The sequence below is a fragment of the Anarrhichthys ocellatus genome, unplaced genomic scaffold, assembly GCF_004355925.1.
Source record: "Anarrhichthys ocellatus isolate YVR2014 unplaced genomic scaffold, GSC_Weel_1.0 scaffold37, whole genome shotgun sequence".
In the NCBI taxonomy this organism is placed as follows: Eukaryota; Metazoa; Chordata; class Actinopteri; order Perciformes; family Anarhichadidae; genus Anarrhichthys; species Anarrhichthys ocellatus.
Window position 1 is genome coordinate 2,061,345 of NW_022280067.1, and position 16,083 is coordinate 2,077,427.

At 42.3% G+C, this 16,083-nt stretch overlaps 1 protein-coding gene across 2 annotated transcripts in view; it reads right to left on the reverse strand.

Moving 5' to 3' along the window:
- Positions 1 to 1,198: 1,198 nt before the first annotated feature.
- The window catches only part of fstl5 (follistatin-like 5), a 149,322-nt gene continuing 134,437 nt past the window's right edge, over positions 1,199 to 16,083 (reverse strand). For both annotated transcript variants that reach the window (XM_031866964.1, XM_031866963.1), the window contains 3 exons: positions 12,965 to 13,072; positions 10,631 to 10,755; positions 1,199 to 2,003 (listed from right to left, as the gene is read on the reverse strand). In XM_031866964.1, the coding sequence (XP_031722824.1) occupies positions 1,301 to 2,003; positions 10,631 to 10,755; positions 12,965 to 13,072 (936 nt within the window). In that variant the 3' untranslated portion in view covers positions 1,199 to 1,300. The remainder of the gene's footprint in view (positions 2,004 to 10,630; positions 10,756 to 12,964; positions 13,073 to 16,083) is intronic.

Genomic DNA, 16,083 nt, shown 5'->3' on the forward strand with positions numbered 1-16,083 from the left:
AGTGTGAAAATGCATAGAAATGTGTCCACCTAGGGAACTGATCATTGACTTGCCAGCTACTTGTCTACTGTCTGCAGCAGCCTTCAGAAAGAGGTGTTTGCCATATTCAAAGCCTCAAAGACCCTCTACACAATACAATTACCGCACTCCCCAGTGTGCAAGCTCATCATTAATTCACATTAAAAACATCCATTTGAAACGTGCTGTCAAACAGAGCAGACAATGCATGTGTTTCAGTAGTTCACTCTATTACACTCTAAGATGATTTCCATATCTTTTTTTTGGTCCAGAGATATTAAAGTCAAGATTTTCTTCAAACACAATTACTCTGTTGACTCATTGCTAAGGAACATTTTGAAATACTTCAAATTTCACAATGTGTTGTGTATAAAGCTGGTACAATGTATCTGACATTGTCACCGACTTTCATTTTTCTGATTTGGACTAAAAAGGAAAACAATATAGATATCATTCAAAACTGTCCAAACCCTCTTTATGATTTTGATCAAAGGTTACCGAGCAGAATGAAACACTCGGTCTCTCAATCTCCACTTCAAACAGGATTGGATCACAGCAAGGGATCATTTTAATTAGACTGAATCGGCCGTGTTGGACGAACGGATAGACGACAGCAGTAGATTTGTGAAGAACCACGCTCACCACAAATGGAGGGGTCAAAGGGAGGAGGTGTAATCTGCAGTCACACTGGGAATAAGTATGCTAATTCCTCTGATGGAGGGGAACTTTCCTTGAAGGCACAGGAAAAAATTTGGGGTGGGTAAACTTAAATTTAAAGGGTTAATCTGGACATATACAGTATATATATATATATATATATATATATATATATATATATATATATATATGTATGTATATCTATTTCTGCCAAATAACTTAAGTATTAGTTTTGTTCAGAGATTATTTACAGCATTCTCACACACTGAATACAACCAATTGTGAATAATTATGCAAAGTTGCACATATTAACGGATTCATACCAATTTTCCTGAAAAAGATTACCAGCAAGCAACTTTATGTAGATATAAACATGAATCATCCAGTGGGGAAAAAAGAGATTTAAACTTGGCTTTCAGACAATATCAACCAATTACTCCCTCACTTGTATATTGTATTTTTTGGATGACAGTCCCTCATCCAATGGACTTACAAATGGTCAATTTGGTTTCTGAATCTGTGGTATTCATTATCACGTTCCCACAAAATTAAAAACTTTGCAACAGAATTCAGTGCAACAGTACTCTTGAGGAAATGAAAGCTCATAGGGTCTGGATGTTACAACCTAAGACTCCCCAACCCACACCACCACGTTGCCTTTGAGAACATCAGTAATCTCACAATTGAGCTTGTTGAGCCTTCCGTCCAGGATGAAGAGGGACTCTCTGGACGGGGTCATGAGGTACTGTCCGAACAGTCCGCTGCCCGTCATTACCCTGTTCCTACTGCTCCATGGCCACTCAAATGACTTGGTGGCCTCTTTCAAGCTCTTGATCATCTTCACTTTGCCGGTGCGCAGCTCCACAAACAGAGCGTCTGTTTGACGGCCGGAGCTGCCGAACACGTTATACTGGTGGACCTCGGTGAAGGAGCGCTGGAAGGCCACATCAGACAGGTGGAGGTTAGTGTGGATGTCAAAGGGCTCCTGGATTTCTCCCCGCTCTGAAATCATCTGGATCCTCATCAGGCCGTCGCCATCGTCAACTGTGACCAAGTAGTGGCCGTCTGGAGACACGTATGGAGTGCCGGTGACGTCACGGTTTTGGCCGATCACACTATGTGTTACACTGTCCAGGATGAGCTGTGGCTGCGTGGTGCCAGTGGAGTCAGGCCTGCAGTTGACAAAGTAGTAGCCGCCTAGATGGGTGTAGGTTACAGACTTGGGGATGCAGTTATACTCCCGTAAGCTGATGTTTTTCACATACGATGTCGTCTCCAGGTCAATCTTGTGGAGGACAGGCTCATTTCGGTGAAGGATGATGCCAAATCTGTAGAAAATAGAAAAACAAAACAAATGCTTTTATCAAAAACACATTTTGTCTTCTTGTAAACCTGAAATGATGACAGATTTTTAGTCACGTCGGCAATGTCAGTTGGTTGGTCTCCACCTTGGTCTGGACTGAAATATCTTAAAAACTACTGGATGGATTGACATGAAATTTTGGGCAGATGTTCACGTTTCTCAGAGAAGGAAGCCTATTTGGTAATGACTCAACTGTAATCTTGTGCCACCAGCAAGTTAACATTTTTACTTATCCAGTGAAATATATCATCGATGAGATGGAGTGATGCATACTTTCCCTTAGACACTGATGGTTCTCAGGTGAAGTATGACTGGTGATCCTGTGAGTTTCATGTTTTTGATGAAATGTCTAAATGGGATTGTAACTTTGGTGGTTCCTTAACTCATCTAGCACCACCTCTAGTTCTGAGTTTTAACTTGTCCAATACTTAAGTTCATGACCAAGTACCTGCACTACCTCCATCCCATCCGCTTAAGATGTATTCTCGCCAGAAAATACCACCACACCTGCAGCTCTGTCAGAAGTGTACTCTTTCTCTCACACTCCCAGAGCTGCGAGGCAGGGTGGTGGTACTGGCTTGCTAATTTCCCCAAAATGGAAATACACTCTTGTCTCGGTTCCTCTGTTCTCCCCGTCCTCTTCCGAATTTCATGCGGTTACTGTCACTTATCCAGTCAAGCTCACCATTGCTGTTGTGTATCGCCCACCAGGCCCTCTTGGTGAGTTCTTGGAAGATCTCGACACATTAGTCTCACACTTCCATGATGATGGCTCCGCACTCATCCTGCTCGGAGACTTTAACATCCAGACTGATAAATTAGAACCGCTTCTTTCCTTCCTCTCCTCTTTTGACCTTTACCCCGCCTCTTCTCCTCCTACCCACAAGGCCGGCAACCAGCTGGATCTTATCTTCACTAGACACTGTTCTACTGCTAACCTCTCCGTCACTCCCCTCCAGCTCTCTGACCACTATTTCATGTCTTACTCCCGCTCCCTCTCCTCTCCCCCCGTACTTCCACCACCTACCCACATGGTTTCTACCCGTAGTCATCTCTGCTCCCTCTCCCCGGCTGATCTTTCATCTTCTGTTACCTCTGCTCTCCCTGACCCTGAAGCCTTCTCTCTCCTATCCCCTGATATTGCTACTGATCTTCTCCTCTCCACCCTTTCCTCTTCTTTGGACAACCTCTGTCCCTTCACCTCCAGGCCTGCACGGCCAACCCCACCTGCCCCATGGCTGTCGGACTCAGTGCGTAATGACAGACGGAGCCTAAGAGAGGCTGAGCGTAAATGGAGAAAAGGCAAACTCCCGGGGGACCTTCTTAACTTCCAAGCTCATCTTTCCACTTTTTCCACCACTCTATCTACTGCTAAAGCTGCTTTCTTTCGCTCCAAAACCCTAACCTCTGCTTCCAATCCTAAAAAACTCTTCGAAACTTTCTCTTCACTCCTCCAACCCCCACCCCCTCCTCCTACTTCCTCCCTTCTCCCTGACGATTTCGCCAACTTCTTTGACAAGAAGGTAAATGATATCAGATCCTCCTTCTCTCAGCCCCCCTGTCCACTCTCTCCCTCTCTACCATCTCCAGCTCTTCCCCCACAGCTCTCCCTCCCCTCTCCATGCCCCATCTTACCCTATCTTGCTCCCCTCTCCCCTAACGAGGTCCTCAACCTTGTTACATCTAACAGCCCCACCATGTGCTCCCTTGACCCGATCCCCTCCCCTCTTCTTCAGTCTATTGCGACTGAACTCCTTCCTTTTCTCACCCACCTCATGAACACCTCTCTTGTTTCAGGATGCTTTCCCACGGCTTTCAAGACTGCTAGAGTCACCCCCCTTCTGAAGAAACCATCACTTGACCCCTCTGATGTCAAGAACTTCAGACCAGTGTCTCTTCTACCCTTTCTTTCCAAAACACTTGAACGTGCTTTCTTTACTCAACTATCCTCCTATCTCCACCAAAACAACCTCTTGGACCCTCACCAGTCCGGGTTCAAAGTGGGTCACTCGACTGAGACAGCCCTCCTTGCGGTGACGGAGTCGCTTCACGCAGCGAGATCTAACTCTCTCTCCTCTGTCCTGATTCTCCTGGACCTGTCTGCGGCGTTTGACACTGTTAACCACCAGATCCTCCTATCCACCCTCGAGGGGATGGGCGTTTCAGGCTCTGCACTCTCCCTGTTTGCATCCTACCTGACAGGTCGATCCTACCAGGTGTCATGGAGGGGCTCTGTGTCGGAACCACGCATGCTGACTACGGGGGTTCCACAAGGCTCAGTCCTGGGCCCCCTTCTCTTCTCGCTCTACACAACATCTCTGGGTTCTGTTATTCGCTCGCATGACTTCTCCTACCATTGTTATGCCAATGACACCCAGCTGGTCTTGTCATTTCCCCCCGGGGACACTCAAGTGGAGGCACGCATCGCTGCGTGCTTGGCTGACATCTTGAAGTGGATGACGACACACCACCTCAAGCTCAACCTGGACAAAACCGAGCTACTGTTCCTCCCGGGGAAGGGTTGCCCGCACCGAGACCTGTCCATCACCATTGATGATACCGTGGTGACGCCAACTCGGACTGCGAGAAACCCGGGTGTGACCCCGGATGACAACTGTCATTCTCAGCAAACATTGCATCGGTTACATGCTCCTGCAGATTCCTGCTCTACAACATCAGGAGGATTCGCCCCTTCCTCACTGATGAGACGGCGCAGGTGCTAATCCAGGCTCTTGTCATCTCCCGCCTGGACTACTGCAACTCACTACTTGCCGGAGCCCCGGCGTCGGCCATCAGACCTCTGGAGCTTGTCCAGAAAGCTGCAGCTCGCCTGGTGTTCAATCACCCCAAGTTCTCCCACACAACTTCCCTTCTCCGTTCTCTACACTGGCTACCTGTAAGAGCCCGCATCCAGTTTAAGACTCTGGTGCTAGCCTACAGGGCAGCGAAAGGAACAGCTCCTTCCTATCTCCAGGCCATGGTCAAGCCCTACACCCCGGCCCGACCACTTCACTCTGCTACCTCGGGGCGACTGGTTGCCCCGTCGCTCAGAGGTCCCTGCGGCTGATCGACCCGGTCGCGGCTGTTTTCTGTCCTGGCCCCACAGTGGTGGAATGAACTCCCCACTGACGTCAGGACGGCAGAGTCGCTGCCCATCTTTCGGCGCAGGCTGAAAACTCACCTCTTCAAGAAGGCCTACCCTTCCGCTTAGCACTTACTTAGCATCTATTGTATTCATACTAGCTTATTGCACTTATTGTTTTTATTTTAGTTTGTGGCACTTATTGCATTTGTTTGTTTCTGCACTGTACATTGGCTCTGGTTTATGCTCTTAGATGCTTGTTTGAGGAAAGGACATGCACTTATTATTTCTGGTGACGAGTTGTTCTCTCGAAAACCGATGTTGAATACACTTATTGTAAGTCACTTTGGATAAAAGCGTCTGCTAAATGACTGTAATGTAATGTAATGTAATTCTGTTCAGTGCTACTTAGCATGATAAACATGCTAAATTAAGATGGTGATAATGGTTATACCTGTTTAACATCAGCATGTTAGCAGATCAGTGGCTGTAGTCTCTCAGAGTAGTAACAGTTAGTAAACCAAAACAGCTGGCTGAACCTGACAGCCAAAATTTAAAAAAAACAAGTTGAAATAAGTTGATAACCCTTCTTTACAAATTTAGACAGCAGGAAATCTTAATTTTAAAATGCAATTTAATCATGCTTTGTGTCTGAAAATCTATATTTTTGTAATTTCAAGTCATGAATGTGCCAGTAAAGTGTGGTGATTATTTTTGTATGCTCAATAATTCTGAAGCAGCAAGTGGTAACATTGTAAAGTAAAGCAGCATAATCCAAATATCAAGATGCATCAGCTTGAAATAAGAAATGGAAATTGATTTGTACTGGGTAATTATGATAATGGTTGGAGTGGAATCATTTTGTTCAGGAAATGTTCAAGAGAAAAAATAAAATTATTGCTGAGAGATGCTTTTAACCACTTCAACAGCCAAATTCTAGTACCTGACAATCTTCATATTGGCAGCCTAGCATCATCTACACTTCGCCCTCATAGAATTATAGCAGTTTTAGATGTGGGCATGGATCAGTGAAAAAACTTTTCATTATAAAAACCCAAAGAGAATGTTCATGGAACATTATATTTTAACAGCTGAACAAGTAGAGGGGGAATATGCAAGGAGCTGACAGGCCTCAATTAAATGTGAATACCAGCTGATCGATGCTGACAGGCTATTGAATCTTGCCGTCATTTATCATCTATCATGCCATTTTAACACCATGCTGCCTGTATCTGCGAACAGAAAATGGCTGTTTGAAAGCCACGGAGGACACTATCATTGCTGTGGTGGGGGAATCATTAATCCAGAATTCGTTCGGACCACTGGCTCCAGGAAAAGAGGCTTTGTTTTTGTTTGTTTGTATAGAGAAGAGAATTTACAGAAAATAATGTTAAACGACCTTTAACATACAGTATATGTAATGCCAGGCAGACATTGTTCAGAATAAGCCCAATATTCAACATAGATTGGTGGTTCCAGACTTTTTAAAATTATTATTTTTAGAAGTGCTCCAGATTGGTTGTTGTTTGATAGCTGCAGGACAATCTGGTGGATTTTTGACATGTCAGAAATTGTGGTTGATTTTCTTTCAGTTTGAGTAGTTCTGTGTTCTGACATCCCAAATGGCTGCAGTCAAAAGACCTGTTATAAGCTGTAGTGAACTTGATTTAACATTATAGGAGTAGTATTTCACATTTTGTGGCTAACTGTGTTGTGAAAACAGTTGTCTGCGTCCTCCCTGCCATCTTCTCAGTTTCCTTTTTTGCCGCCTCGCCTTTGGTTCAAAAGATGGATAGCGTAAAGCCATGCTGCCTTTCTCTGTTCTGTTGTCTTAGAGTAATAATAATTATTGGATTCAATGGATTCAATGGAGAAAACCGATCAGGGTTTTGGTTTAACGTTCAGTGCGAGCATAGAAGGTGTAATTTTGGCTGTGCAGAAACATGCCTGGAAGCTCAAGGTCATTGGTGCATTTAAAAGAATATTGTCTTTGAAAATATTATTTTCAACAACAGCAAGACAAAAAAAATCATGTGTGATGAATTAATAATCAAACATTGTTTGGCCTTGCTCTGATGTGAACACAGCTGGGTTGTGTTATTGGCAGACCCAGATTGCTCTCAGCCAAACTGACAGCTGCTGTTTGTCGTTTGTACCGATGATTAATGCATTAAAGATTCTCCCTGGTTCTGCACAACAGGGTTATGTTTAACTGAAGCTACTTCACATTTTATCCGCTTATCTTCATGTCAATATTTGCAGTTAAAGAAATGACTGGGTCTCAACACTTTGCTCTGCAGTTCAGTTAAAGCTCCTGAGGGCAAAATCCATGTACAGGGAAGAGAACAATGAACGCTGCACGGTAAAAGATATCCATAACACAGCAATTCTTGTTCAGCCATCCTCCAGCGCAAAAACATCGAATCAACATCTCGCTCGGCTTGTTTTGCCAAAAGGCAGTTTGTGCGAAAAATAGGTGCGGGCAGCCTGAGCTGCAAGGTGCTGTAGATGTGGGTACAAATAAGAAATAACAGCTTTTTTTGCTGACATGCACAGCTGCCTGACTGTAGGTCGATGGTTTTAATGAATGACAGCCCCCAGAAGTTCCTGCTTGCTTTATGGAAGCTGCTGAGGGAATCCCCCAGTCATTAAACAATCCCCGGAAGTTGCTGAACATATGTCGGCACATGCAGTTTGCACACTGCTCATGCTGCTAAATCGACTGATCAATGCTGCGTTCTAGCCGACAGACAAATGGCTGTCTGTGTACAAGATAAAGAAATAAATCTGAGCCACAAGGCAGCAGCTAATTTACACCTTCCTGCAATATAAACAGCTGTCCGATTAAAAAAAATAACATTCATGCACATATAGATCTCAAGCTCTTTGAGTGCTTCAACTGTATACTGAGATATTTTCCGAACAGATATACAGAAGACTACTTCACTCTGCTGTTAACAAGGTTGAATTATGAGTTCATAACAAAACTACTGTACTTGGAGAGCCAACTGCGTCTCAATGTTCTACGTGCATCTGCTTTACAGCTAAAAGTAGCGAAGCACATCATGAATTAAGGGAGCTGGACAAAATATTAGAAACACTTGTATAAATATGATGGAATCCAATTCACCACCAACCTTTCCCTTCACTCTGCAAAATTACATTTCGTATTATTTATTTTATGACAAGTAAATCTACATAAATGTCTCAACTATTCATAACTTATGTATGTTGTATACTCTGATTTGTAACCCTGTAATATCAGTTATTATATTAATCAATTGTGGGCAACAATGCAAATGAATGATCAGGACTGCTTTAATGGAATATTTGATTGGATAAAATGTTCTTTAATCAATGTGACTGAACAATTAATTGAGAATATTTGGCACAATAATCTGTTATAATTGGCATACAAATCGTATGTTGTGTCCCTAACGATACAATCCCATTCTAGCCACGTTAGCAATATTCATAACAGGTTACATACAGTAAGCATCAAAAATGATGAGCAACTACTTGGTAAAGATGGCAAATTTCAAAAACACGGGGAACACACTTTCCTGCAATCTTTTCTGCAGGTCTCGGTGGATCTAATTACAGCAGTGCCAGCAAACCCACCACCCCACCCACAACACACACACACACACACACTGGACTGCTTACTCCTCCACACCAGGGGGCCGTTAACATCCTGAAATACTCCAGACCTCCTGCTTGTTCCTGGCCTCTCCGTGACACCAGCCTTTCTCTGTCCAAGTTAAGCCTGAGTGTGACGACCGCTCGTGACTTATGAAAAACCACAGCAGCATGTCTGTGATTGGTTGATGATTAACTCAAATGTGAGGGAGGAGGTGTGGTGCCAACTGTGCCCCTCTGGACACATACCTCAATGCACATTACTAATTGTATCTTGAAAACACATTAACAATAATAAATAAGCAGTCCTAGACCAGGTGTGCTAATGACTTAAATGATTACTGATATTTGGAAAGAACCAGCCTCTTTGACTATTTGCCACAAAGACTCTGGAATTAAAGCAGCGCTTGCGAGGAGGCAGGAGTTGTGATTGAATCGCTTTCTTTCTGATTTGCCTCCGATATTGTCGAAGAGAAAATGTCAGCAGCTATAAACATTATAGCTTTCTTAAAGTTCAGCTGGGCCGTGTGTATAGATTTAAAGAAAGAGCACACGCAAACCTGCACAGCATTTAAAATGAGCTGCATTAAGGCTGCATTTACTTACCATTCTGGGTGCTTAGCAATATAATGACACTGCCTGCCCTTGTTTTAGAAACGCAGCTGGTAAAAGCAATGTGGTCAAAAACTGAACACATTTCTTGCTGGACTTTAAGTTGCCTCCATTTTTTGGGACGCTCTCATATCGAGTGTAACGATTGTTTAAGTATTAAGTCGGTTATGGTTCTAACTAGTCCAATGTGAGGATTTGCTGCTTTTGCTGTGTCACTTTTTTCTGACATTTTCTGGACTAAATAATTAATGGAAAAAACATAATTTGTCTCATTAACTCTGTGGACAAAAGATCAGACATTTGACCTCATTTATCCACAACAGTTCTATACATTTTAGGTGACTTTTGAACTGCCCCTCTACGTGCCGATACTAGAGTTTCCTCCGAGAGAAGCATGCCTCTGTCTAATCACACTAACGTCTGATAGCAAAAATGTTAGCTAACCTTAGCATCGGGCTAACCTCAAGTTAGGCGGCTCGGGCGGTGCATGCTCAAAAGTGGCATGCAGCAGTGAGATGGCCAACAAGAAGTGTGGTATATAGTGGACATATCAACGACCTGTTCTGATAATGAATAATTGTATATTATCAACCACAAATAATCCCAAATATACCACACTATTTGTATTTGTATTTTATGCCATGTCACTATGTGAATGTAAATTTATGTAAATGTAATGTCACATGTAAGGTCTCCCCCGTAATTAATGCTTTGTTCATAAATATATAGTTATTGTGATGATTATCGGCGTTGATCATTATTAAAAAAAACATATCGTGATAACATTTGTGGCCATATCGTCCAGACCGCCCTTGAACCTTGTTTAGCTAACTCAGCCAACCCTGCTGCGACTATTTGGGGGAAAAGGTTGTTCGTTCCTTAAAGACTGCCATGTGATCAGTATTTGCATTTCCCATCCTTACTGGCATAAAGAAATTGTCAGTTATTGTTAAGTATCTTTTGGGTTTACAGACTCAGGTATAAAAAGTTAATTCCACAGCTGACTTGACGATGGTTTATTTTTAGAACTTCAGGTGATCAGCCACTGTCTCCTCTGCAGCGCCGATGACCACTGGGCCTTTCTCCAAAAAGGCTCCATTATCACACTAACACACAAGCACACACTCTCTTTCACACACATCCAAATCATTATTGCAATATTGAGCCTCAGGAGAAAAAGTGAATGAAATGCCAATGGGGCGACTGTAATTTGCGAATCAATTTGCATTAGGAGCGTTCTTGGATCATACTGGACGCACCTGATGTGGTTAATGATGAGGCTGGAGGCGGGAATGTAGAAGTCGTCCACCCTGTCGAAGCGTCTTCCGATCGGCTGTGTGTGAACGGTATGGTGGGAGATTCGTCCACTGGCCTGATTGATCACCTGGTGAACACCAATGAAGAAGGAGTTGGGTGTCAAACATGAGCTCAGTGCTGCTGGTTTCTACTCGTTTTAAGTCTGTATCTAGTACGTATTTGAAGCTTACAACCAAAAGGGAGTAGTACTTGTAATTTATGTTTTATTTTTCATATAAATTAACAGTCTTAATCCATAACAACCGTGAAATAAACTCAAATAAATCACTCAACATGTTGCCATCATGTTTATCTTTGCTTAGGTGCATTGATTTGAAACATAAGCCTTCAGCCTCTTTTCTTACTGCTGGAGCTTCCCAGTGGGAGGTGATGTGTGCCGTTGTCACCGGTGTCTAAATAATACTCGTGCATGCATGAAAGTGGGCAGACATGTGCTTGTGTGTAGGCAGGGTTTGCTTTGATTCTGCCACAATGCACAAAGCGAATTGCCAGAGACCAAACCCCGCATTATGAATTTCGTTACAGGCGATTATGAGCAAGATTTCCAAGTAAAACCAATCAACACTCGAGACAAAAGTACTCTTAAAAATAAATTACCATTTCATTACAATGATTGTATTTGTAGCATGATCTTCAAGTCTGTGTCATGTTAACATACGGTGTTAGTATTTGGACAGTGACTCATTTTGTTCCTCTTCTGTACTCCAGCAATATGCGTCTGAAATCAAACTAAAACTAAATATTTGATGGTTTTTACATCCATATCAGGTGAAAATGAGAGGATTGAATCAATGAAAAAAGAAATTCCCTCACTGTTCAGGTCACATGGATGTGACTAGAGCCACACCAATAGATGAGTCATGTTGATATTAGTTTATTGCAGATATTCCATAAATTTCCTTTATTTACCTCAGTGACAAGCAGCATGAGGCCTTCATTGCTAATTTTCCCTGATTCCAAGTTAATGCAAACTCAAAACTTCCTCCATGTTGATTTGATGTCTTGTTAATTCGGTAGAATGTCCATTTCCACAGCACAAATTCACCTCAGTAAAGCAAGAGTCATGTCGGGCACTTTGCCTTTTCCCCCGGAATATACAATGAATGAAACTTGACACTTCCTCCACAATTTTCACTAAGAAGAAACGACTCTTCTTAGCAAAGAGCCACTCAGAGCAGCAGAGTGGTGACTATAATATGATTCATTTGTACTGATGGAAAAGTACAAGATACTACGTTTGCCATGTAGTCGGCTCCAGGTATCACGATTATTGTAATTTTGGCTCTTTAATGAGAATTTATATCATATCCATGTTAGAGTACATGTCAACATGAAATTGATGGCCACAAAAACCCAAATGTATTTGTGATAATTCAGAGTAAATATAAAATAATTAAGTAATTGTTTGTTATTGGCTAATACATTTTTGTTAACACTTTTTAAAAGATATAACAATCAGACAATGGACATGACAAATCAGCATTTTATCCTCAGAGTCTTTGTTTTGTTTTCCAATCTGCTGGAGTTCTGAGCCAAAACAATTGAAAATATGTCAATGTCCACATACTGACACACTGCACTGTGACTATTAATGACCCCTCATCAAGCAACACAAACAAATCAACAGTTGAATATCCCAGAGAGGCAACAGTGATTAATGCCACATTCATGTCATATTGGAAAAACACGGAACAGCAGGACATTTCATTAACTGCAATGCCCCGCCAAGATGGTGATTATAAGGTTGTTTACAATATATTAAATATTAACTTTGTTGACAAACCTATGCAGTATCTGATGCTCTCAGGTCGATATTAAAGCCTAAATGAAAACTATTCACACATGGTATTTATTGTAATCAGCACTAGGACCTAATGTGGTATGTTTAGATGTTTACAGTAATCTAATCCAAAATTGAAACAATTAGTCAACGACAACTTTACAAGTAAACACGTCAAACATTTGCTGGTGCAAGCTTCTTAAATGTGACTATCGTCTGCTTTTCTACTGTTGGTCGGACAAAATGAGCAATTTGAAGACATCACTTTGGTCTCAGTGAGGTTGTGACAGGCATTCTATCAATCAAGAAGCATATAGCGCAAAATAATCAATAATTTGACAAGACATTAAGACGACACAAACGCACATACTGGCCCTTTTGCTAAACTTAGATTGAATCCTGACGATGCCAAATGTCTCATAACCACTTCACAAGGAAAAACTCTGCAAAGGAATGAATAACATTTTGAGTGTTACAAACAACTTTGTGGACTCACCTGGAGCGTAGGGAGGTTCTTCTCCATGTCTCCCCAGCTGAGCAGCCACACCTGGTCGTGAGATTTGTCATAGTGAAGCTTCACAGGATAAGGGTCGGTGCTGACAGTCTGGAAGGGGGCGACACATCAAAATCAAACCAAACGGAGCCTTTAAAGACAGCAGGGCCACAGAATAACAATTCAAGGCAATCTAGACTTTTGCTTTTGAAGAGATCCTTCTTTGATGTGCTGTGGTAATGCTTCTGAAAAGTTCTCCTGCAGACTAATGCATCAGGGGTTGACAGGAGCAAGTCTTCTTTTAACAAGGCAGAGAGTGGAGGTGTGCTTTTTAGGTAGAAGATGTTTTTGGTGTTGAGCTGCATTTCAAATCAAGTGGTGACAGACACAATTGCTTTACCACACTGGAGTAATTGCTTTCAGTCTTTATCCGTTTCCTTGACACACAGCGGCGATATTCCAAGTCAGAACAATAGATGAGTCACATGTGACAGAAAAGTGCTCCTCATGCATTATGTCCACCTGAGTGAGGATAGACAGCCAGCGCAAAGGGAATAGGGAAAGCACAGGGGAGAAGAGTGCAAAAGCAGCCGCTACAGCCTGAACAACAGCAAGAAAAAGCAATCATATTCCCACAATCCCCTTTGACTGCAGCTATATTATTTGTTTTGCTATGCAGCTCTAATAGTATTGTTTACCTAGGCAAAATATATATTGTATCACTGAGAGAGCGAACAGCTCCAGAGAGGGGTTATATAGCACATAAACTGAGAATATCTGTTGAATCTTAACTTATCTCTGAACGTGTAGTCAGGTGACAGGTGTTCGTGTTGTTCTTTTTCTCTAGACTAACAACTTCTCTCTGGCTGAGGAAGATTATCAAGAATCCTCAGCCAATATCTTCGTGCAACTTTAGCGCCAAGAGCGGATCTGTCGGAGATGAAGAGCAGGAAACATCGCAGCTCCTTTAAACATTTATCCGTGTGCATGTTGTAATTAATTTGGTTATAAAACGCAAAATACAATCTGCTCATTAAAAAGTCTTCACCGAGCATTTAATTGGTTACAAATTTCAAAATGCAATTTGCTCGTTATTATAACTTTGCGTACGTCAATCCTATTAATAACTCAATAACAGCGAGACCTGTAACCGGAAAACTAGAATTTGCATCCCTCCTACTGTTCGAGACGAGATGTGGGTTCAGGTGCTTAATTAACAACTGCTAATATAATACAATGAATCTAAACCTCCCCGCGACTGAATAATGAGCTTGTGACAGTCTCTGGGAAAGCAGACTGCTTACTGGCAGGTCCCCGAGAGGCATGCAAGCTGTAAACAGCCATCACGGTTACACAAACATCTGCAGGGATCGGAGCAACCCTGGATTAGCCGGGCACACCCAGAAACCCACCGACACTGATGATTTAACTCAACGCTGCTCACAAGAAATGTGCTGAATGATGTCATGTAGGAGATGTGCTACTTCCTGGGTCTGCCTCGGGAAAAATATAATTCCCTCAGGAAAATAAACAGAGCTGCAAGAGTGCACTGCAGAGTGTTTGGGGGATTGTATTTTATACCATCAATGAGGAAACCTGCAGTTACCATGTTACAATATCTATGAGGGGGTTGCCAGGTTACAGTTTCCATGAAGAGGTGGGTCTCGAGGCTACTTGGTCCCCGCATCATTGTGGCAGTTAAGTGTAGGTCTCGACTGTAGCAGCAGGTATGAAAAGGTTCGGGCCAGGGGTTAGCAGGGGAACTAAAGGTGAAGAAAAGGATCTTAAAGCTGGAAAAGCAACGTTTCAGTCCGTCAGTGCAAGAAGAACAGAGCAGCTGTTGTTGGCTGAGAAGGAGTAGCAGCCTGTTCAACATTCACAACCTATAGCTGCAACCTGAACAACTGAGATGAGCAGCGGAAGATATGAAATGTTAATTTAATGTACCCGACACAGTGGTATAACAGATGTAAGCCTGCTCACTGTGACACCTTATTTATCACACTTGATCAAAATACTGGAGGCCCTGATTTAGAACTAGCAGGATAAAAACAGAATTGTGCTGAATCTTTCCGACATTGCCCTTTGCTAAGATTACTAGAATTTTGACAACCAAGAACCAGATCTAAAATGGAACCGGCTATCGGATCCCATGGATGAAATAAGACTCCAGGCTAACCGAGCAACGGGAGGTCGGTGACTGTTGTGCCCACATCTTTAGAGAGACCTGGCTCCAGTGTGAAAATCCAGGATCAATATGCATTTGACGCGCAGAGAACAGGACTCAGAGGAGGCAGACTGTGTGTTTACATTACTAATGCTTGGTGCTTAAACATAGTCACATTTGATAGGCAGTGTTTCCCTGATGTCAAATGTCTAATGTTAAGATGCTGACCAAGTTATCTGCCCACATCATTTTGCTGTCATTTTTGTTGCTGCAGTTTACATTCCTCCTGGTTCAAATGAATACAAATAAAAACCTACTGGGATGCACTACTGTTTTTGTGTTGCTTTTCTAGCATTGCAAATGATCTAAAACTCAATTTTGTCATGCAATGCTGTGTTGCATATTGACAATAAATCATTCTTTAATCCTTGATTGGCTGACTATGAAGTACAAGTAAAGTACTTATTTTACAAAGAAGTGATCTTTTCGAGGCACCCCCTCCTTAGAGACAGTATATATATATATAAAATGTAAGCACAAGGAGAAGTATTAGAGCAGAGAGGCAGTGGGTTTAACAACACTGTGAAATCTATTAGCTGTGCGTAGCTGAATGAGCCTCTGGTCAGCTATAAGAAAACGTAAGTTTACATCCTTGTGTGCATACACAATTATATGTACTAATATAATGAAGTGTCCTTTGGAATCAAGCACCTTTCTTGTCTTGCATTCAGCCCCCTGCAGAACATATGAAGCTCACCAGGGCCAATATCAGCACACCACAGCAATCACTCTTGTGTATTAGTATCCTACTAAATTATTACTCAAGTAGAATATTTTAAGTGGATGCATATCTAATGCTCAAGCTGTTCCCAAAAAGGATAAAGTTCCACACACACTTTGGGTGAAAGTTGGAGGATGTCGTCCAACGCTCTTATAATGATTTAGCTTTTGGATG